The sequence below is a fragment of the Emydura macquarii genome, unplaced genomic scaffold (assembly GCF_026122565.2).
Source record: "Emydura macquarii macquarii isolate MOO-44397 ecotype Brisbane River unplaced genomic scaffold, CSIRO-AGI_Emac_v2 contig_295, whole genome shotgun sequence".
NCBI lineage: Eukaryota > Metazoa > Chordata > Testudines > Chelidae > Emydura > Emydura macquarii.
This window is the reverse complement of record NW_027130432.1, coordinates 12,265,849-12,288,828: the sequence shown is the minus strand read 5'-3', so window position 1 is coordinate 12,288,828 and position 22,980 is coordinate 12,265,849. Positions and strand designations below refer to the sequence as shown.

The following is a 22,980-nucleotide window of genomic DNA, read 5'->3' as shown; positions in this document are numbered from 1 at the left end:
TCCCAAACCAGGTTCAATAGAGGGCCATTAGAGCTCAGTGGCCACCTATTCAGGAAGATGAAGCTCCTTGAGACAATGGGTTTGCTGGCGCTGGGAGAAGATATGTACTTTTCTTGTGTGAAGTTAGGTGGGGAGTGAAGAGAATGGAAATTCACCAAACAGAACAAAAAGATAGAGGCGACAAAGCAGGAGGTTATAAAAGGACTCATGGGGAGGCTCAGAGAGGCAAACAGGAAGTTCTGAGGAGGAGGAAGGAAGGGGCTGGACCAGCCAAGATCTGACTAGATGAGCTGGGGTGGGAGGAGGCTCCTTATTTCAGAATCCAAGCCATATATTGAAACAGAAGGACCTTAGATGGTCCCAGACAACCCTCACCTCAGCCCAAGATTTCTCAGATGTGGTGAGGAAACTGACAGGGAAATATGTGTAGGGTTCATTATTTTGTATAGACCCATGTATTTCTCATTTTATTAATGAAAGAGCATTAGAGTGTTAGAATGCTGTGCAGTGTCTGTGTGTTTCATGCATTACATCTACTACCTCCCTTGAAGAGGTAACACGGGAGGCTCACACCTTTGAATGGAGTTTTTGGAGAGGGTGTGTTTAATCTACAAGGAAAGTCTGAGGGGTCAGCACTGGTTCCAGGGACAGGACAGTGAGCCACCTGGTCACAGCTCTCAGGAGGGGTACCAGATAGAAGATGTGCATCCCAACAGTGCTCAGAGGCCTTACAATAGGGCCAGTGTCTGAACACTGTTCAGACTATGGAGGCTTAAAACACATGGGATCCAGCAGTTGGCTTCCCTCACAGCAGTCGAAGAGTGGCCAAGAGGGAATGCTCAATTAGACTTGTGACAGCCTACTTATAGGTGATAATTTCAGGTAATCTTTTGAGGATTGTGAGTTAGTATTGTCTTCATATTTGTCTGTAAAATGCCTAACGCACTTGGGATGAAGAAGAGCTCTGCATAAACTCGAAAGCTTGTCTCTCCCTCCAACAAAAGATGGTCCAATAAAAGATGTTAGCTTACCCACCTTGTCTCTAATAGTCTGAGACCAACATGGCTACAACAACACTGCAAGCAAGAATAATACTTGGCATTTATATAGCATCTTTCATCAGTGGATTTCAAAGGGCTGTGTTTCCCAAAGCTCTTTACTACTGAAACTCCCTTGATTAGAAATGCCCTCTTTGGTTACTCCTGACATTTCCTTGTATCTGCCAACATTTGGGAGCAGTAACTGGGGACAGTTGGAGAGAAAAATAAAGACACCTTTTACTCTCTACCTATATTTTTCTAAAAAGGTGTTTTGGAGTGACAGTAAAGAAAATGGTTGATTTTTTTCTTTTAAAAAATTCAGACTACTGGTTTGCAAATTCTATCAAATAAACAACTATTCTATTTATTGCCCTTTGAAATTAATGAGCAATTCTAATGATAATCACTGAATTTTTATATTTGTGGAAAACCAGCAAGTATATAGTTAAAAGATTTCACTGATGTTCGCAGTATTGTAGCCAGAACATTAGTTCCTGCACATCCAGAAATTATTGGATTTCAGAAGAATCAACTTTGTAAATAATACTCTCAAAATCAGAGAGACAAGGTGGCTGAGGTAATTTATTGGACCAACTTCTGTTGGTGAGAGAGACAAGCTTAATATATATCTCTAGATATCAGCAATTATGTGAAGCAAGTGACATGATGTAGGAGAAAACACTGAGGGCTCATTTAGACTGCAGAACTGAATCATGATATAACTGGCTAGAAGACACTTGTGTTGTAACCAAGTGCTTTGAATCAATTGTAATTTAGTGTAAGTGGCCCTTAAAACAGCAGGGTAACAAGAAGCAGGCAGATATACAAATATGAAATAACACAGCACGAAAGCCTCAATAAGAAAACATTTAATGAAAACAAACCTGACAAATGAAACTTGTGTGGAAATGAAATATTAAAAATAAGGTACTTCTGCTGTTATATCCTCTACAGTGGAGATCCCGACAGCTCCTGGAGAAAGCTGCAGAGAGGCTCTGTGGGAAATTTGATCAGTCAGATCACAAATGGTTCATTGAACACAAGTAGGAAAAGGTTGCCACATTTATCTCCAGCAGCTCCTACTGTTAGCTCAGCCAACTCTGTGCAGGTTCTTGTACTGATTTCTAATGACTTTTGTGAGTGAACGGAATGTATCAGACATAAAATTTGAGATACTCAGCCAGGCGAGGATCCTTGCACAATTTCTCTTCTAGTTCTATGTATTTTTGTGGTGCCAACTCTTTGTGTCTAAAATAAAGATGAAATCAGAGAAAGAAGCTGGATTTTATTAGATGAAGATGAGATTAAATGGCATATTTTCACCTGATGAAATGACCAAACAATTAAAATGCAAAGCCCCAGTGAATATCCACTTATAGATCGCCCTTAATCACTCCAGTCAGACTGCCACACATTCATTTAATACTTGTTCGTATTACCTGTTAAGCCGTATCTCCAGAATTCGGATACGGAACATGGCATCAGAGCAATAGGTTAGGTAGGCATCCTCATCCTCCAAGGTCATAGAGAGCTGGTTTTGCTGATACCACTGTTGTTTCTTCTGCAACTCCTGTGTCTCCTGATGGGATAAAGGAATAAATCAGGGTTTTAGGGGGAGAGAGAAAGACATAGAGATAGAGCCTTGTGCGAATACAAAATTTTTATCCGCATCCGATCCACAATCTGCAAAAATGGTCTGCGGATATATGCATCCACATCTGTGCATATAAAATGGATATCTGAAGATTTGTAGAGCTTTAGATAAGAAATTTGGCTCTTCATCCATCCGCAATCTGCAAAAATGGTTCACGGATATTTAATCTGTGAATATAAAGCAGATATCTGTGGATTTGCATGGCTGTATATGCAGAAGTAGCATATCAAGGTTTAAGGAACCAAAGGAAGGAAAAAAGGAAGTAGAAGAATAAATGTAATAAGTGGGGAGCAATGAATGAGACGAGGACATGTAGAACAAGTAAAATAAGGAAAGCGAAGAAGAGAGAAACCTAGAAGCTCTGCCTCCTTGCAGATAAGAGACATTGGGAGTCAAATTATATCCTGATATAAGATGGTACAAATCTACTGAATTTGATCCTAGTGCTATTCTGCCCTTTGTTGTCACCGGGTAAAGATGGAGAAACATGAGGGTGTGTATCCTGCTTCCTCCTAGACAGAGATGTGGGAGGACTGTTGCTTTTTTATCTGCTGTCAAATGAAGAGAGAACCCTACATGATGCCGACCCCCAAAGCAAAGGAGACCTTATGCAATGCTGGCCCAAAGGAATGGACAAAGAGAAAGTGGGCAGGTACCTTCTCAAAGCGAGCTTGGATGAGGTTGGCCTTGTCAATGAGACGGTGCTTGAAATCGCTCAGGCAGTCTTCCTTGAGGCGTAGGGCTTGCCACTTGGACATCTTCTCAGTGCTGCCCATTTGAATCAGGAAGGGTGCCAGGTAATCTAGATCCTGCTCCACTTGTCGCTGTCTCTCTTCTTGCATCAGACGCTCCTGGAGGGTAAAAGTGAGAAGAACTAGTGCCCCAAACATCTCTGTAGAGGGTACTACCACAGCAAAGGGTAGAGCTGCTGTGTCCCTTCCTCCTCCCCCTCCCGACAGGGACATAAATATTACAAGTTTCTACTCATCAAGATCTGACCAGAACTGCTTGCTTTTCACTGACCATTTCTTATACCAACCATTTCCCAGCACACAACCCCAATCTGATTATTATTCTGTTACCTAGTTTCTGGCTGTGCTTTTCAACACGTCTCCCCACAGCCTTAGACTATAAAGCTTGTCCCATACATGAAATGTCAATCTCTGGCATCGGAAGGGCCCCACAAGATGCACTGTCATTTTGGGTTTTAAATGGTTCAGAGTAGCGGCGGGGGGTGGGGGGTGGGGTGCAGGGGTGTTGCATTTGAAACCTTTCTGAGCAATGTTCACCTGGTTGAACTGGCTGACAAATGTTTGCTTTGAGACCGTTTGACTCAACTTTCTGTTCAGTCCATAGGTGCTGGACACTTAGAATCTAGAATCTCTTTCTATTACCTTTCTCATCAGGAGAGCACATACAGTATTATTCTTGGAATTTATTATTACAGTTATGCCCAGTAAAAAATCCACACATCTTGTAGAGAGCTGGAATTTGTAAATAAGCTAGACAGGAATATACTTACATTTGTCCAGAACACTCATATGGGCATTAATTCCCCAAGAGATGTCCTGGGCCAAAATCAATAATGTTGTTATAAACAGGACTAAGAATGGTTGAACCATCTATTCCAAACCTGGTATGCAGGGAAGATGTTGATATTTTCCCAACAAAATGAACCGCTGGCTATGGAGCAGATTTGGATACAATTATTAAACTCCTCACCCAGCTCCAACTACAATTAGTTTCACTATTATTAATTATTTTATTTATTGTATTAAACAAAATAAAGCTGTCATTTTTTTTGATGACATGGTTCTTTCAGAGACTCATAGGCACAAGGTGCCAGACTGTCAACTAATATAAATTGTTGTAATGTACAAAGGAAGTATGCCAATTTACACCTGCCAAGGATCTCACTCGGGGAGTTTTAATGGTATTAGAATGGTCTCTTGAGATAGTCACTGAGAAGGGAAGAACTTGAGCTTTGTTCACTTGTAATGAGCTCTGAATCCAACCCTGCTAAAAAAACTTGAACTGGATCTTGCTGATCCACTCAAACAGACGAGGCTTATCCCATGGTTCTTACTAAAACCTGCCTTGAGTACAGGAGATAGCAGGTGGGATGAAAAATTCTGTTAATTTGTTATTAGACACTGCTGCCTACCATTGTCTCTCGCTGTTGTTTGCTCTTTTCATTCCTTTCTGTGTCGTACATGGAAACTGTCAGTTTGCTGGCTGCTGTTTCTTCCTCCCGGATCTTGAGAATTTCTAGCACCTTCAGTGAAATCAGAAAATATATTTCCTGAAAGTATGAACCCTTCCACTTGGTTGGTCTGCTTAAAAGAACATATGCAAGGTTCTGTATGCAAGGACTTCAGTATGAGCTTGTATACACAGTAGCTAGAGAGCAGCATGTATGTATTCATATACTGATGATATATCAGTGACCAAAATAATATTTTCAAAGAGTACTAATAACAAGAACTTTACCTATGTTGTCTAAGAGTTTCTACAGACTGATAGAATTACCAAATCTATTCACTCTTTTGGAGTCTTTTGGCTCTAAAAATTGCAATGCTAGCTTTGGCATATTATATCCCACTGTATAACAGGATTCATCAATATAAACATACACTAATGAACTGATGTGTCAAGACCGAAAGAGTCCACAAGGTAATTTGGTGGAAACCAGATTATACCCTCCATGGATCTGCAATATGCACTTCTGCAATCCATTTTGTCTTAATAATGACTGTTAATACTTTGCACTTTTATAGCACCTATTATCCAAGCATCTCAAGCCCCTTTACAAACATTTAATTAAAGAAGCTTAATATTTTACAGATAGGGAAGCTGAGGCACTGGGGTCTTAAAAGACTTGTTTAAGGTTACACAGCACATAATTGGAAGAACTGGTATTAGAACCCAGATATCTTGACACCAGTCTAGCCACTAGGCTTACTGCCTCTTGTGTTCTCCTTCATTGTTTCTTCCTCTCCTATTTCCTCTTGTTCTAAAAAATGTGGTAATACCCACTGCAATCCTAAGAAAAAATCTGCTTGTGTTATATACAGGATAAACAACAGGTAAAATGTGAACAATGGGGTTACAGTTCCATTGAGTCATTCTGGTGACATTATGGACCATGGGAGTTAAAGATGAATATCCAAACCCCACTGATGGAATCCAGATCCATAATACATGCATTTTATCCTCTACTTTTTTGGCGGCCCTTTGCTTTGCCAGACTGGCTCCACATTTGCTAACCAACTGCTACAGGGGCTCATCTCCTTCATCAAAGCAGCTTTCTCACCTTCAGGTCCAGTGACCTTCTCTTCACCTGCTGCAGTGGCTGTGCTTAGTCAATTCTCTCCAATCAGTGCCATGGGAATGGGTTTTGCTACATAGGGTTGCAATGTGTTACTCATTGCAATCCATCATTTCAAGGTAATTCTTCCCTACAGAGAGCACAGTGGTATGCACCTAGATACTATGGCCATGGGTACCTTAGAAATGCTTAGCTAGCAACTAGATTTTAATCAGTTCAACTTCTTGGGCACTCTCTTTTTCCCTGCTCTGGTCAGCAGGCAAATGGCAGATGCACTGCTAGATATCCCAGTATGTACCCACTCTGTTGCAGATCTTTGCTCTTAGATTATCCCCTTCCCCTAGAATGTGGAGTAAGAGCTGAGGATGACTCTTCAGAAACATTCCAAAGAATGATCTCTCCACAGAACAAGGGCAAGTCATGATTTGTATATCCTGGGGCGAGGGACCAGCATTGTGTCATTAGAACTGTTATCACTGTTTAGATACTGGATAATATTTGAACATATGGCATGATGTGAAGAGATCCTGGCTCCAGACTCCGACTATACTTTGACCTTAGCAAGGAGGAGACTTCCCCCATCACCTCTGTTTCAGACTCCCAGACTTGATGCCTCAACTGCTTTTCTGCTTCCATTAGCTTCAGCATCATTTCATATAGATGCAGCAGCTTCTTGTTCTTCTCAAAAGACCCCACCTAAAGACAAATACACCAGTATTGGATGTTAGAGTCTTCCAGACATGTGGGACCAGATCCTCAGCTGGCATAAACTGGTATTGTTCTACTGACTTCAATAGAACTATGCTGGTTTACACCATCTGAGAATCTGGCCCATGGTTAACAGTTAATTTAGCCCCATCTAGGTTTTGAATCTATCACTTCACTGAGCCAGAAAGTGTGTTGTTCATGTCTTTGTTGCTGCTGTGTGGCTAGAACCAGTTTTCTGCAGTTTTCTGCAGTCACAGGGCAGCAGACCCTCAGTTTAGGGTGACCAGATGGCAAGTGTGAAATATTAGGACAGAATGGGGGGTAATAGGCACTGATATAAGACATAGCCCCAAATATCGGGAGTGTCCATATAAAATCGGGACATCTGGTCACCCTACCATCAGTTACAGTCTGCATGCTCTTTTTCAGTGCAAAACTTTTTTTACAAACTTTTAAAAAAGTATTCAGAGTGCAGAAAAAACCCTAAACTTGGGCAAACTAATGGATGGAGAGTTTAGGACAGATGGCAACATCACACAGCAAATCCATGGCAAAAATGGAGATAGCACCCAGGTACTCTGACTTCTAGTCCCCTGCTTTAATCACTCCCGAGAGAGAAAGGCAGAAAGAGATTTCAGCTTTCCCTTCATGAACTGCCAGCTTTGAGCCTCAGAGCTACAGAAATTGGGTCTCCCCAAATCTGTTAGTCCTCCAACTTCTCTTTGTGTCCTTTTGGGCTGGAAAACTTCAAATCATTGGCATGCTCTCTCTATACCTGATAGCTGATGCACATGTCTGAGGTCATGATGATCTTGTTTCCCTTATTATCCACATCCTTCCGTTTGATGAACTCCTTCTTTGAGGCAGTGATGTAATCATCCTTGCAATGATATGTTAGCATAATCCGCTCCTCCAAGACCATAAAGATGCGCTCTGCTACATCTTCATCAGCTGGCTTTTCTGGGTTCCTATGGAACTGCTCTTTGATTTGCTAGGGAGGGTGGGCAAAAGAGATATAAACAGGTTAGAACCGAATGGATGGCCTAGAAAACTGACAAGGTTTGGGGGGATTTGGATAAAACAGGTGAGAGACAGAAATCTCAGGTGAAAATTGGGCATTTCCTCCCTCCAAATCCAATGTCTCTCTATAACATGATAAAGATTTTGGATGAAGTAACTATGTTCAGACTAGGACTGTGATGTCATCATTCAATGCTATGACCATAATCCTACGGTTCTCGCCTGTGACTGCAGTGGGACTGAGAAGGAGCAGAGTCAGGGCTGCTTAGTGCAACAAGCACAGTTGCTACTTATGGGTGCAGACTATACCCTTCAGGCACAAGACCAGAGTTGCACCATCCACTCGATGATGCATTATGTCTGGGAGAGACATAGTGCCTCCCAGAGCTCCCCACATGCAGGGGAAAAAAGGATGCAACCTCCTCCTTTGAGCACCTGTCCAAGACCCAGCTATTCTCTAGCCCTATATTAACATATTTCAGGGGCTCAGATATGGATGTGCCCCCTCCCCCTTGATCAGATTTGGTTTTGGGGAGAGGGAGGGAGATGGAGGCTCAGTATAGGGAGCACAGGGCTCTCCCCAAATAAAAGACCTGACTCCAGCAGGGGATGGGAGGACTAGGTGGTGGAATGTCAAGAAGGAGCTGATTTCAGGGGGTGGGGGAGGGGGCCCTCAGATATGGATCTCATGCATCTCCATTGTAGAAGCTCTTTGCCCCAGGGATAAAAAGGTAGGGCCATGATCCTGTTTCGAGGTCTTATTGTGATAAGCAGTACCTACTGTTTTTAATGTTTTGATACTCAGGGCAGGGAGAGAGTCATTTTATGGCTCTAATTCAAGAAAGCACTTAAGCACATGCTTAACTTTTAGCACATGTTTAATATCCTTCAATGGATAAGGATGCTTTGCTGAATTAGGGTTTATATGGCTCCCTGCTCATGACATGGTGCAGATCAGAGTGCTGGTGATATTACGCAGAGCTAGGGGTACATTTCATAATGGAACCCCAAACATGGCTAGTGGGGCTTGAACATGGAAACAAGATCAGTGGAGTATTCTGGGATCCTTGTGAACTATTTTTGTCCATACTCATAGCTAAATTTTTTGTCTGGCACACATTTTGCAAGACTTAGTTTCATTTTGGTTGTTCAGTGGAATTCATAACAATTGGTCACATGGTGATGTTCCTGGGTCAGACAAGCCTATACGCAAGGTTCCCTTATCTCATTTGGAGTTTTGCTTTGGCTATGCCAAGTGAAACTGAATCTGAACCTTCCCAAACAACCACATGAACTGAAATTGGTATGTTCTGCACAGCTCTAATATTATAATGTCAAATATTTCCCTCTTCTTGTACCACTATGGGCCGGGCATTCGATTCCGTATTAACGAGAAGACTCTGTGGTCTTTTTGTTCTTTTGCCAAACATCGTGTGCCGGTAGTGCAGGAAATCTGATCGCCCTTCAAAGTATTCCGTCATCTCTTGGGCATTTTCAACCCGTTTCTGGAGGCCATCTACTCGCGTCTCACTGTAAAACTCCATGGTGCGCTCAGTCTCTGGGTCCATGGTCTTGTAGATGTGCGCTAGGAAAGTTAGAGATGCTGTATAAATCTTAACATGTAATAATGGTAGCGATGATGAATACAGACTTGCAAAATATTACCAGGTGTCAGCAAGTAGCATCTCTCTTGACAAGATTTGCTTTGTGATTACCCCACCAGTCATCACAGAGCCTCATTGTCCCATGCACCCGTGCAGGAGAGTAAGAGAATGTATAATGCCCTTTACTCCTCTGCACCAGCATGCTGTGAAAGCAGCTTTGAAGGATAGCAACATCCATAGGGCCACTGTATCCTCCTATGCATCTGGACTGGGAATAGGTGGAGCCTTTACTCCATCCCTGGATAACCTCCATGTGTGCAGCTGTCTTGGGGGTTTATGGTGCACTAGGTTTATGGCTGATGCAGGGTATGTCTCCCCCAGAGCAGGGGAAAACTAGGAGGCAAATTGTGACTTTGAGACTTGTCTAAACAGGAAAGTTCTCCCAGTTAAGCCAGTATAATTATACTGGTATAGTTAAACCAAAAGTTATATGGGTATAACTCCCATGTGGCTGTTTTCAGGTTAGCTTAAACCCCTTCCAAAGCAACATAAAGTAAACTGAAAAAAGCCACGCATAATGGAAACTGTGTCCACATAGGGAGTTCCATTGGTATAACTATATTAGTTTAAATTCACCCCTTGGCTTATACTGGTATAAATTCCACATTTAAACAAGCCCTGAGTAACAATCTGGTTCCTGACCTGCCCCTGGGGCAGGGCAACAATGCCCAACTGCCCCACATGGGGCATGTGGCAAAGCCACAATTGACCTTTAGTGAGAGGTGGAGGAATAAAGGTTGCGCATGAGCTGATACAGTTTCGCAAAACCAATGAAAATGTAATAATGCTTTGCAAGTTTATAGGACCTTTTAACCAAAGATCTACCTGCTCTTTGCAAACATTAAATAAACATCCAGCAAGGCATGCAAAGGAAAGAAAGGAAACTCTATTATAAGCCAGCACCCTAGTTATGAGACTCCACGTGACCCTGTGCTGGGGCTCTGGGGTCAGCCCTGACTGCAAAGGGAGAGCTATTTTGGGAAAAACCTTCTTGGGTGAGATCTTTTGCCTGCTCTGATCCCTTTATGCCCGGTAAAAGGGCTGGAGCAGCATAAAGGAGCTTGGTTTTGCCTGGGGAAGGATCTCCCAGTGCTGGAGCTGTGGGAGCAGCCCCAAGCTGCCCTCTGAGGACCCCTTCACACTCCTCAATGTAAGGATGTGCTGGGAGCGCGTCACGTGTGAGGTTGCAGCATGCAGTGCTGTAGAGATTCCAGGCAGCACTGTGGCCCATATCTTAGATAGGCTCCCAGGTCTGGCTAAGTTACACTGGGGTCCTCTCCAGACCCAGAATACCCCAGGATTGGGGAGGTGGACACCTTAGCCCCCATTGCCCCTGGGTTACAAGCTGTGAATTTCACCTCTTCAGTTTCTTGTGTATTAACCAGTGCTTACAAAGACTCTAGAATGAAACCTAGAAGAACCTGACTTGGTGGAGGGTTTTTTTTTTTGCTGAACAGGTGAACTGCCCAGCAGTTTATAGTCCCATGATGAGGATTTTTGCTCAACCTAGAAGGAACTGTCATTGGGTCCCAGAGAGGGCAGCAGCCCCAGATGGGGCTGAGTTTGTATACCTTTGAGGCCTTGGACGTGTCCCGGACTGAAGTACTCTGTCGTAACCTCTGTTTTTTTATTCAGTTGTCTCATGTTCACCATGTCCTCTCTGTTTTTGAACCACTCCTTCACCTCCAACACTCTGGTACCTAGCAGGAGAAAAACCGCATGGCACAGCCATGTGGCCCCTTGAAAATCCTAGACATCAGACATTCCGTGGTGATGGCAACACAAAAATCAGGTGACTTGTGGCAAAGGAGAATGCTGGGGAAAGGAGGATGTGTGTCCTGTTAGTGGTTTACTCCCTGCTTTCTGGACCAACTGCTTATGGACATGACATAGAAATGAAGAAAGGTCTTTAGTTAAGCATAACACACGCTGTCCTCCTTCGTTTTCATAGAGACGCCCATGCCTGACTCTTGTCCACACCAATGGAAGTAGTATACCTCCATTTCTCTGCAGGAGAAAAAGATAGGCAACTCCTGCTCACAACTCAGGACTTGATCCTGCAATGCACTAAGTTCATTAAGCAAGTGCTTAATGTCAAGCAGGAAGTGGAAAGGATTACTAGCATCAACATAGGTTAAGTTAAGCACAGGCTAAAGTGCTTTGTTGGATCAGGCCATACTGCTCAATGTCTGTAAGGACCAAGCCATCAATCAGCAAGGTTATTCCACTGCTTTCTGAGAAGGGTACAACCTTACAGCTCAGTTGCCTGCCCTCTGGCTTGTTTGTGACCCATAGTGCTTCCCAAACCTGACAAAGCCATTAAGAGTATCCCTCAATCAGACCCAGGAGTATGAAAGTGATCAGTGACACTGAACAACATCGCAGTTATGTCTTAGGGCAGATTTAGACTTCAATAAGAGTCCCCAGCAGTGCTGGAAAGTGTTAGGGCTTGTAGGGGAACAAACAGGGCAATGTAGAGAAGGGTTTGGGGAAGTGGAAGAAGAGAATCAAGAAGTGTGAAAGGAGGGGGAGAAGGGACAGAAGAAACAATGGCAAAACGAGTTGCCTTGGCACAATTGCTATCCTATCCTTCCCCCCACTTTACCCCACCCCATTTGTGTATTGTTGCAATGGATTCATGGTGATCGTTCATCTCCCTTACACTCCGGATCCTCATAGACGGTGAGGCGTTTGACCAGCCCATTGCTATTCAGGTAGGGTGCCCATTTCTCCAGTTTTGCATTCTTATACTGGATCACCTTCTTCCCTTGGGGACAGCGGGTCTCAAATTCTGCAGATGGCAAGGAGAAGCAGTTAGCCACAAGAGCTAAGAACACAAGAGCAGAGTTGCTTGTGCTTAGTAGCTGCTATCAACACTAAAAATAATTTGCATGGGAGGAAACAAAGGACTCAAGAGAAATGATTTGTTCCTTTGTCTCATTCAGCTACCTGGGAATCTGTTAATGTCCTTCTGTGCAGAGGGACCATTGTGCCCCACACTCTCCGTGGCTGCGGGAAGGTGATGCACTTTCTGTGTTGGGGCTCAATTCTCCGAGGTGCTTAGCCCCCTCTGCTGACTTCAGTGACAGCTGAGGGCACATAGGGCCTCACAGGGCTGGGCCTGATCCAACTCTCATTGGGAGCTGGATCAGGTCTTTAATTTGCATAGTCACTACATACTGCCATGGAGTGTATGAATTGGTATTGTTTCTTCAGCCTCTGTCAGTCTTCTGTTAGTGATGATTACATTAAATTAGAAAAGAAAGACACAGACATGGCGGTGCGGATGCCAGAGGGGATTAGCAATGGCATGAAGAGAAAGGATTAGCAAAGGCATGAGGAAGATTTCACTTCTCCATGACTTTTTAGACTATGGGCAGGACCTTCTGAATCACCTCTTGAATTTCCCATTTACAAATCATTTAACCAGAGGCTGCTCTTGAATAATATTCTTACTAAATATAAGAGATTTCCCTCTGATAGTATCTTCTGTCCAAGGATCTCAAAATACATGAATAAATTAAGCTTCTCAACACTCCTGTAAAGTAAGCTATTAACCCTATTTTACAGATAGGGAAACTGAGGCACAGAAAAGTTAAGGAACTTGCCTGAAGTCACACAGTGAGTCAATGGTAAAACTAAGAACACAACCTAGATTCCCTTGCTCCCAAACCTGGGCTTTAATCATTAGAGACACATAATGATGAATAACACTTTGTACTGCTATAAAACATATATGATAATGCATCAACATGGGTAATGCAAGGAAAGGTATCTTCATAGGCAGAATTCACCCAGCTAGCAGGCAAGGAAAGAAAACAGATCTAATGTCCACAGTGGCGGCAGAGGTTCCCAATTTAGGATAAGATAGTAGGTCCTGAGAGAATCCATGGGCACAAAACACAGCTGTGTAATTAAATAATAATGGATATCCTAATTATTGTGTATACTGATTTATTGCTATTTCATTGCTTGACTTTGTCCAGTATATTACAGTAAAGGTTCACTGAAATACACAAAATTGTATCTATTGCTCTCAGAAAAATATGCAACATGGTAAAGGAAGAACAAATACCTTTATGAGATATTTGAATTGGCTCCACCCAGGATGATGGCATGTCAAAACCCTTCTCCTCCTCCTCCTTATCCTATCAAGACAAAGCAGGAGTTTTCATTAGGTGGGCATCGCCCTGGGTGGACCTGGCAGTGCTCTCCTGCCATGGCAAAAAGCACATCTGTCTGTGGAAACACTTGTTATATTACATTGGGTTCATGCAGATTATACACATTCCCATGAGACACAGTGGTACAATAAGGGATGGTTTATGTGAGTTATACACACTGCCTGGGGATACAGTCATGCAGCAAAGTATGGTTCATACAGGTGGGGGAGGTTAGTCACAGTTCCAAGAGACACGAGATATTTATGCAGGTGAATATTTGCATCCAAAAGGCTACACTAAAAATCATTTAGGTTGTTTAGTCAATAAAATCTCTGAGCTGGTGGGACATTCCTGACCCTATAATTTTGCAGAGTGGGTGCTATTTTATGCTCCAGAACTAATTCTTCTTGGATTTTTCCAGTGTAACTGTAGGACTGTTCCATTCGAAGGAACATTGCCACGTTCACTCCGTCCAGAAGTTCCCCACACATTACCACTAATAGAATCCAGCCAGGGCCTAAAGGACTCGCTTTCTTTTAATTTAAGATCATGCTGGATATGGAGAAGCTCAGGACTGATTGAATATGGCAGTGATCATTAGAACCAATGACTTGCTTGTTTATTTCAGATAATCTGAGAAAGGCACTCACATACCATGGTGATGGGCATGGTCTGAACAGATTAGATAAAAGGAGAGAATGTACTGATATCATCCCTACGCTATCACACGGTGTCCTTGGTGTTGTTCTTCTCAACGCAGTGCACATGGGCCTTGAGCATTTGTCCCATCCATCAGTTCTCCCCTGCAAGCAAAGCTTGGCAGGCCGCTTGGTCATGGTACTGTAACACATCGATGACCACTTTTTAAGATGAGAGTGGTGGCACTATGCTGCAAATCATGGCCCTAGGGAATTACAAGTAACAGCAGCACTCGAATTCAGATCCTCCTGCTCCAAAAGGCACAGGTCTCCATGGCTTGAGCTGAAGGAGAATGTCTACTAGCCTTTTAGGATTGTGACTGTGAAGCAGCTCTGATTCTATCCAGCAGAAGGCAGAGGCACACATACACACAGGCCAGTTCATTACAACATCACTCCTTTCTATCAAGAAGTCCTTATAGGAACACAGGATACTTACGAAATCATCAAAATCCTCATCCGCTAACTCCTCTTCTTCCTCCTCCGGAAGCAACAGAAGGGGCTTGTCAGTTCCCAGCAGCATGAACTCCCACCGCACGGGGTCCCCGAGGTCAAAGGTGAGATCCTGAGCAGTACAGAGAAACCTTGGTTGGCTCTAAAGGTGTCTTCAGCTTAAGATGCTAATGCCAGGAGACATGACCTGCTATGGAGAACTCAACTGCATGCTACCCTCAGCAGCAGATGGTCTGGACCTGTCGATACCATGTGGCGTTCTAAAGATTTTAGTGAGGCGTTAAATCTATCCTTAGTGAGAAAGGCTGGCCAGGCTCTGCCCAGCTGACCACTGCGGTGGCAGCTTGCCAGAAGCCCACAGGTTGCACCTCTGCGTTAAAGGCCCTGGACCCAGTTCAACACTGCACCTGTGCAGGGACTGAGCAGTAACAGCTTGAAGCTCCCCAACTCTAGGGTTCCTGGCGTCGCTTGGAGCATCCTCGAAGGCTGCTCTAACTTCTGCACTGGCTGTCATGGCCTCAGGATTTTGCAGCAGCTGGGGAATAGCCACGGTGTAGAAACACATTAGCCCTGTCTCCTCTCCTCTCCTGTCCCAGTCCTCTCCAGCCTCTCTCTGACCTTCCTCTGGAACTCTCCTTGTGCCAAGGGCCCTTGTTGAGGGAGGGGGCACGCAGGCAGCTTGCCTGCTGGGGATATTCCCCGGAGGGGGGCCGCCATGGTGGCTTTGCAGGCACTTCCCACCAGCTACAGCAATGAAAAGTGGTCAAAGAGCATCAGTGAATTGGGTCCATGCCCACACCCTGGCTCAAACATTGGTATGGCGTGCAGCTGCTGTGGATTCTGGACCTAAAGCCAGTGTGACCAGAGCTAAGGGTGAGGAATGCCAAGTGAAAGCCGGGCAGCCACCTAGGTCTGCATTCTCCTCATGCCACAGAATCAGACTGCTCGCTCTCCCGCAGGGCAGGAACCATTCAAACAGGAGCGTTACCTTGCAGCCATTCCAGCAATCCTGCATGTTGACCCAGTAGTTCTTGTGGTTCCAGACACTTTCGATACCGAGGAAATGGTCGTCGGTGGTGCTGTAGCTGTTTGCTGTGAAGGGATCGATGAAGAAGCTCTCTGGCACCTCCCGCTTCCCCGACAAAACTAGAACCCAGGCGTGGACACGTAACCCGTACAAAGGATCTGGCTTTGGCTTTTCCGATTCCTGGAGCACAGAGTGATTATTGGAAGTTTTAGTCCAACGCAAAAATAGTTGTACTTGGTCCTTCTCTGGCAACTTTCTTCCAAGAATCTCCAGGCTCCACATAAACTGATTAATGAAACTGAGGCACAGAGAGGGAAATCTAGGGCCCAAAGTTTCTGTGCTTCAGTTTCCCCATCCACACAATGGGGATAATATTACTCATCTGCCTTGGAGGGGGTTGTGAAGATTAATTAAACATCTGAAAATTCCACCTCATGCTGTCTTTCCCCAGGCTAACTGCTCACTGACAATCACAGTGACTTACCGGCCCATTGAAGTCAATGGGCGTTGAGGATATCTCACAGCTCAATGGTGGGAGGAGGCTAGCACCTTGATGGGTTGGTCCCTAACTGTGCCAGGGATCTTGCTGCTGAGACTTCAGAATAAGATGGAGACACATGAACATTGACTCACCATGATCCTTTCCTCTTCCTCCTTCTGCTTCTTCTCCTCTGCGGCTTCAATTCCTGCTTCCTTCTTGGCTGCCTGCTGGAGCTCAAACTTGCTGCGCAGGTCCCGTGGCGGCTTGACTGCATACTTCTTGGCCTTCTCCTTCACTTCCTCTTTCAGGATCTGCAGCCACAAAAACAGAGGGCTAAGGAGCCTTGTTTAACCCAATGGGGATCTAAGGGAGCCCATAAGACAGGCAGGTCACAGGTACCCCTTGGTAACATCTTGTGGGTTAGTACTTCGTGGATCTGCGGTTCAGAAAACTCTTAGAGCCCAAACAGGCCTCTTCAGGGGCAGAGTGACATGGAAAAGAACTCAGCAGATCACACAAGCGTCGAGAAGACCAGTTATATGGACACTGTCTTTGATTCAGACCATTTACACTGGAGCTCCCATTCGGAACCAGAAAGCGTAATACAGAAGGCAGGCACAGGCCCATGGGACGCCACTAACATTCATCATGCATGGCCCTTCTCATGTGTGGCTGACTTGGAGCCAGTGAGCTGGGCTCCTTACCTCCTTTGACTTCTTCAGCAGTGGGCACACCTCCCTGGTCTCGTCCATCATGCAGATCTCCCGCGTGGCGTAGCCGTTCACACAGTAGGCATCGTAACCTGCGCCGATCAGCAGGGAGCACAGGAGCACGCTAAAGCCAAAGCAATTCCCCCTTTGGTACTTCAGGGTTGTGGTCGGGGAGGGCAGGTAATTGGGCTTTAAAGAGCAAACACATTTCCTTGCTTACAGTCTTATTCCCGTCTTCTTGGTCTCTTTATCTCACCCTTGAATCCCTCCTTCTCCAGAAACAAAGGCTCTCAGATGCACTGAGATTCTCTGGACCAAACACTGCAGAACTGCAATTGCATGTAGACAGCTGAAGAGAGAATGGAGCCCTTTGCTTTGCACACTTTCCCTGTTAGCTTATGGACTCTGCACATGAAATAACTGCCCAAGTTCACTGGTTCCCCAGAGTTCTCTCATCTGTAGATTCCTTTGCTAGGATCCATCTGGGCTAATGGATGGAGCACAAGGCTGGGAGCCAGGAGAGTTGGAGTCTAATCCCAGCTCTGACACTTGCTGTGCAACCTTGGGCAAGTCCCTTTGGCCCTCTGTGCTTCGGTTTCCCCATGTGTTAATTGGGGATATGACACTTGCTATGAGATCCGCCAGTGCAAGGAGCTGCAGAGGGCTGAGCGTCACAATTTGGGTTTTGAATCCCACACCAGTTTGAACAGGGCAGCTCCATAGCAGTCAGTGGCGCTATCCCCCAAGCTAAGGATCTGGGTCCTTCATCACTAACCATGTTATCTGTCCCTCTCATCGTCCTGGAAGCCTCCGTCAGGGCACCTCAAAGTCTCCTGTGGAGCTGAGACAATATCCCACCCAGATGCCACATAACCGATCCCTGAGACCTGACAGCTTCTGTTGCTGTGTATGCTACTCCTCTCTGAAGCGATCGGCCTCCCATTCTTTGGAAGAGAAGCCTGACGCTTCAGCACACAATGAGCCACCAGCTGATCTCAGTTATACACACTGGCTTCAATGGAGCTACTCTGACTTTATGTGGCTGTGAGTAAGACCAAGAGCAGGCCCAGCAGGCTAGATGGAGGCTTGTGTGCGCTGTGCATATTGGGTTGGGAGGCCCAGAGTCCTCACTCAGCAGCTGGGAAATGATCATGCATGTAACATGGGTGTGTGCCCTAATAATGCAAACGCGCAGGGCCCATTGAAGTCAGTGGGGGTTTTGCCAGAGTAAAGTGGGAGAAGGTGTTCTTAATAGGCCCTCTTTTGGGGGAGGGCTCCTGGAGGGGTCAAAGGGCAAGGCTCGTCATAGCCCCATGACCTGGGTTGTCCCAGTGCAATGCCCTGAGGAGAAACCCGTTACTGTTAAGGATGTGGGACTCCCAATGCACCACGGGGGCAATTGGAAGACTCAAAGGAAGTCCCTTTACTTACTGGTGTGATAGGGGATGGAAGGGGCTCCATGGTGAGATAGTCAGAGACGAACTGAGCGCAGCCATCCCAGTTGTACATCTCGGGGTAGGGCTGCAGGGTCGGGCGCACCGTGGTGCTCACAAATTTCTGCAGCAAAAGGATAGTTGGTTAGTGGCTCCGCAGTGGGGAATCCATGCAGAAAGCTGCACGCAGACCATGTGAGAGGGAGGGGCTCCAGGGCAGCACTAATGTCCAACTCCTCTCTAAAATATATCAGGAATTTGATTAACCTTCTTGCTCTATTATTGATTCTTTCACATGCCCTGAGATGGGAAATAGAGAGGGCTGAGAGGCCATCTCACCACAGCTTCTGAAATACATCTCTGTCTGTCCTCTGTCTCTGTCCCTTCTCGGCTGGACTACAGCAATGCGATATGCCTGGGCATGAAGCCTTCAGCACCTGGGCAACTGCAACTAGGACAGAACACTGCCTCATCCAACCTTGGGAGGCCTGGGCACAGCCAGCTCCCAGTGCAGTCAATGGGAGATGAGTTCAAGAAGCACATTGTAGGATTAGGCTTTTCCCTGCTCTCTTTTAATCTCAGGGAAGCCTAACGCCTACTGTCACACGGCCAGCAGCAGCAGCTCATAGAAGGCTCTATGTTTCCAGCTCCCACTTCCCTCAACATTGTGTGTTTGGGATGTTGTCAGTAAAAATTTTGAATCCTGGATCTGCCCACCTTGAGGGAGACGGGTCCAGAACTGGATGCTAGCTTTGCAGCTCTGGCCTATCTCTAAAATGGGCCCAAACAGGACCCCATACTCTAACACCCAAAATCAAACTAAGATCCAAATCTGTATCTAAGCTTTGTGCCTCAGACTGAGCTCCAGGGCTGAGCATATTTTGGGTCTTCAGAGTTGGTCTGTAGACTCAGGTATTTCTTTTAGTTTGATTCCCTTCTTTACTGTCTTTTTTTCTGTTCCCCAAATGTGCTGTATAACTGATTTGCTGAGTGTACAATCAGTGCAATGGGTATACAGTTGGTGTGCATAACTGATGTGTCACATGTACAGTTCAGATGGTGGAACTACAGCTGGTGGGACAGGTGTATATCTGGGGTGCTGGGTGCATACCTGGCCACTGAATGTACAGTTGGTGGGTTCTCAGCACTGGTTGTGTCTATTGCAAGGGTGCACATGGGACTGGCCTGTGGACAGTTGAGAATTCTACTGCTAAAATATGTTTGCAGTAAAAATACATGTATAAGGAATAAACAGATAAGCAGCATAGAAAGAAAGAAAGAAAGAAAGAAAGAAAGAGACCGTGCAGAACTGCACATAGTCCAAATCATATGCTATCAAAGGAAAGCAAGCCCAGATTGTCCCAAAACCCCTTTCTCCAGATGTTCCTTTACCTCCACACCACACTCATTTAATGGATGGAGGAAGAGTGGCTCGCGATCTGGGCAGAGATGTGCATACTGTCGATGGAAATTGTCAGCTAGCTGCAGGAGCATCTGCTCCTTGGCAGAATTCGTCTTGTAGGAGGCTGGTAACTGGGATGTGTCAATGGAACTCCAGTCAAATTCACTTCATGCGGTGGGAGGAGGCAAACAGAGACAGATAATGAATATAGTGAGATTCAGATGGGTTAATCCTGTCTGAAGATGCACTAGGGTCTCCCTTTGATTATTTCTCAGCCGAGTTGGTGCAAATTAAATAACTTTGGGGTCATATTGAAAAGTGCACCATTCAAAGCAGGAGGGCATGAACTGACTAACTTCTGCCTGTGAAGGCAAGCCAGCTGCACAACCCAGTGGGTCTGCAAGTATCTTCATAGATCTCTGCATGCCTGATCCACCAGGGAAAACATTCTAAATAATACTTTTAATGTTAGTTAGAGCATGGCTTGTGCCGTGAGGCGTGAGGGTTTGGCTCCCTTCCAAAACACCTGGTTTTTTAATCCTTACTCTGATAACTCTGGAGATTCCCATTATCCATATAAATGGGTTTTTTTTAATTGTGCTAAGCAATTGGCCTTGTTGCTATCTTGTGGCATGGAGTTCCACAAGTTGTGCACTGGTGAGAATATATTTCCTCTTAACTGTTTCAGAAAATGCAGCTTCTCATTTATTCTTGTCTGTCTGTCTCTCTCACACACATACACATACACACACACACACTCCTACTTACGATACAACATTTGGGATATGGACTTGGATCTTTGACAGCTTCTCTTCCAGGTCTTGTAGTTCATCACTAATCACAAAGGCTTCCTTTTCTTCTTCCTCCTCTTCCCCTTGTTCTCTCAGGACCTCCATCCTGCTCCCTCATGGGCTGTTGGGGAGAAGCACTCACATTCATGAGTTTAAAAGGGTAAGAAAGGGCAACAGAGAAACATTTTTATTCTCTGTTTTGGAAAAAGGAAAGCTGAGTTGGCTGGGGGTGTGATTCCCTCTTGGGGAAAAATGTGGTGTAGGGCATGAATTTGAATCCATATTGGGTCTGCTGACTATTGACTAGTGTGAGATGTGGCTGCGGGGAGTGGGGAAGCAGAAAGAAGCAGAAAGACTGCTGCTTCTTTGACAGACTAGGAACACAAAAATTGTAGAACTGACCCATGATCCATCTGGTCTGGTATCCCATCTCGAGCAATGGCCAGCAGTAAGCAGTTATGGAATAAGCAGCCCACAGGGGAATTTCTTCCTGACCCCCTTTAATTACAGATTGGCTGGTGCATGAAGCATGGGGGTTTAGATCCTTTCCAAAACACGTATTCATTTTAATCCTTACTATGACAACCCTGAAGATTCCCATTATCCATATAAATGTCCACTCCTTTATTTTTGATTTAATCCTGCTTAGTAATTGGCCTTGGTGCTGTCTTGTGGCATGGAGTTCCACAAACTAGCTGTGCATTGGTGAAAAAGTATTTCCTCTTAGCCATTTCAGATGTGCTGTCCTTCAGTTGTGTAACTCCTCTCCGTAGTGTTGGATCAATCTGTGCTGAGGACACTGAAAGCGCTGCGGGACGGGGGTGTACTTTTGGGGAACTTTTTAAATCTAAATAAATAGCAGAGCAGCAGAAGTAGCTCCAAGGCCGGTTTTTGTTTTGTTTTGTTTTTTGTTTTTTAAGATCAAACTGATCCCAAAGTGTGTTTAAAGTTTGGGGAGATAAGAAGTGAAAATGGAGACGCAAGCACGCTCTTTATCTGGCGTTGTTTAGGTTGGCAGCATGAATGGCATGTAGGACAAAGACAGCAGGATGAGGACATTTACTGAAATAAGACAGATATGCTCATGAAGGCTAGAGAGGAAGGAGTGATTTTACATTGGACCCTCGATCTAGGCCATTAACGGGAGTTCTCCCTGCCCCAGGCTTTGGATTACACTCAGACAGACAGACAGAGTGGAGTATACAGCCGGAGCAAACCAACTCGTCACATCGCGTCCTGTTGACAACCTCATGGCTGTATGTTTCTGGTTACTGACTAAAATTTGTTAAACTCTCCTGCTGTGTGTGTTAAACTCTCCTCTTCCCCCTATTTCCCACCCTGCCCTAGCTTTCCTCTTACTGTTTTTAGTTATTAATTGCACGGATGCAGCACCTAGGGGCCTCAATCAGGGATTCAGACCCTATTTTGTTAGGTGCTGCACCAAGGGTTAAAGACAGGACGTAGTTCAGAGCATGCTCCTCTTTTCCGCTAAAAGCAAATGAGGGCTCCCTCCTCTCCCTGGTGTGGCTAAGCTTTGCTCCCCACAGCTCCCCCTCTTCTTTCTGCCTACTTTAATCACTTCCCTGTGCAAATGTTTTATTTCGTTCCTTCTGCACTTAAAGCCTGGCTGCCTGAGATCTGCTACAGTGACTGCTAGGGGATGGAAGGAGCCCAACCTTCCACCTAGCGTGAGCAACCCCAATTTTACCTCCTTTCCATCTCCCAAATGCTCCCGCAGTGCCAAGCCTCTAGCCCTAGCCTTCTTCACCTCCCCCTCCCTCCCCTGCTGGGATAATCCCCAAAATGGCCTGGGTTTCTGATCTAAAATCACAGTCATCCTGAGACACATGTAATCTGGGCGGGAGTAGCCCCTGGTCACCTCAGCGGGCCCCACCACAGACCAGACGACCCCCCCGTGCTGTGCCCAGCTTTCCTGGTTTTGCTTTCCTCCGATAGACAGACGGTCCAAATTCAACCCCGAGAAGCAGGACAACACTGGAGTCTCATGTCCGGCAGGAGTTTGTCTCAATGTGTCAGTAACATCCTCCTTTCGCTTCCCCAAACTTCCTGCCTCTGCTGAGTGCTCCTGATTCCCGGCCCCTCCACCTTGTTCTGGGCCCTACCTCTCCATGCCCTGCGTGGCCCCTGCCCTCAGGCATTTCCATACTCGGGGGATGCCCCTGCTTCTGTCGCTGGCTCATGGTGCACCCTCTGCATTTGCCCTTGCCCGGGTGCCCTTGCCTGCATGCCATCTCTCAGTGCCCCCGGGTGTAAGTACAGAGCACTCACCTCTGAGAAAACCCCAGCCGCCCTCACCCCCAACCAACCGCCCCTCTGCCAACAGCCTCACCAGCCTCTCCTGCTGCTCACCCAGGCAGTTGATCTCCCTCGCCATGGCAACTGCCTTC

At 45.5% G+C, this 22,980-nt stretch overlaps 1 protein-coding gene across 2 annotated transcripts; it reads right to left on the bottom strand.

Moving 5' to 3' along the window:
• Nucleotides 1-1,907: 1,907 nt before the first annotated feature.
• DRC7 (dynein regulatory complex subunit 7) lies at nt 1,908-22,960 on the bottom strand. Of its 2 annotated transcripts, XM_067550047.1 has the most exons (18): nt 22,923-22,960; nt 20,550-20,693; nt 19,772-19,946; nt 18,378-18,503; nt 16,941-17,135; nt 16,389-16,547; nt 15,717-15,935; nt 14,715-14,840; nt 13,490-13,562; nt 12,077-12,205; nt 10,986-11,114; nt 9,109-9,335; nt 7,506-7,721; nt 6,608-6,718; nt 4,859-4,969; nt 3,351-3,545; nt 2,480-2,619; nt 1,908-2,288 (listed from the first exon to the last, which is right to left on the bottom strand). In XM_067550047.1, the coding sequence occupies exons 2-18, from the start codon at nt 20,675-20,677 to the stop codon at nt 2,195-2,197; spliced, it is 2,553 nt and encodes an 850-aa protein (XP_067406148.1). In that variant the 5' UTR covers nt 20,678-20,693; nt 22,923-22,960; the 3' UTR covers nt 1,908-2,194. The 2 variants fall into 2 exon arrangements, with proteins under 2 accessions (XP_067406148.1, XP_067406158.1); XM_067550057.1 differs by lacking the exon at nt 12,077-12,205.
• Nucleotides 22,961-22,980: the final 20 nt, after the last annotated feature.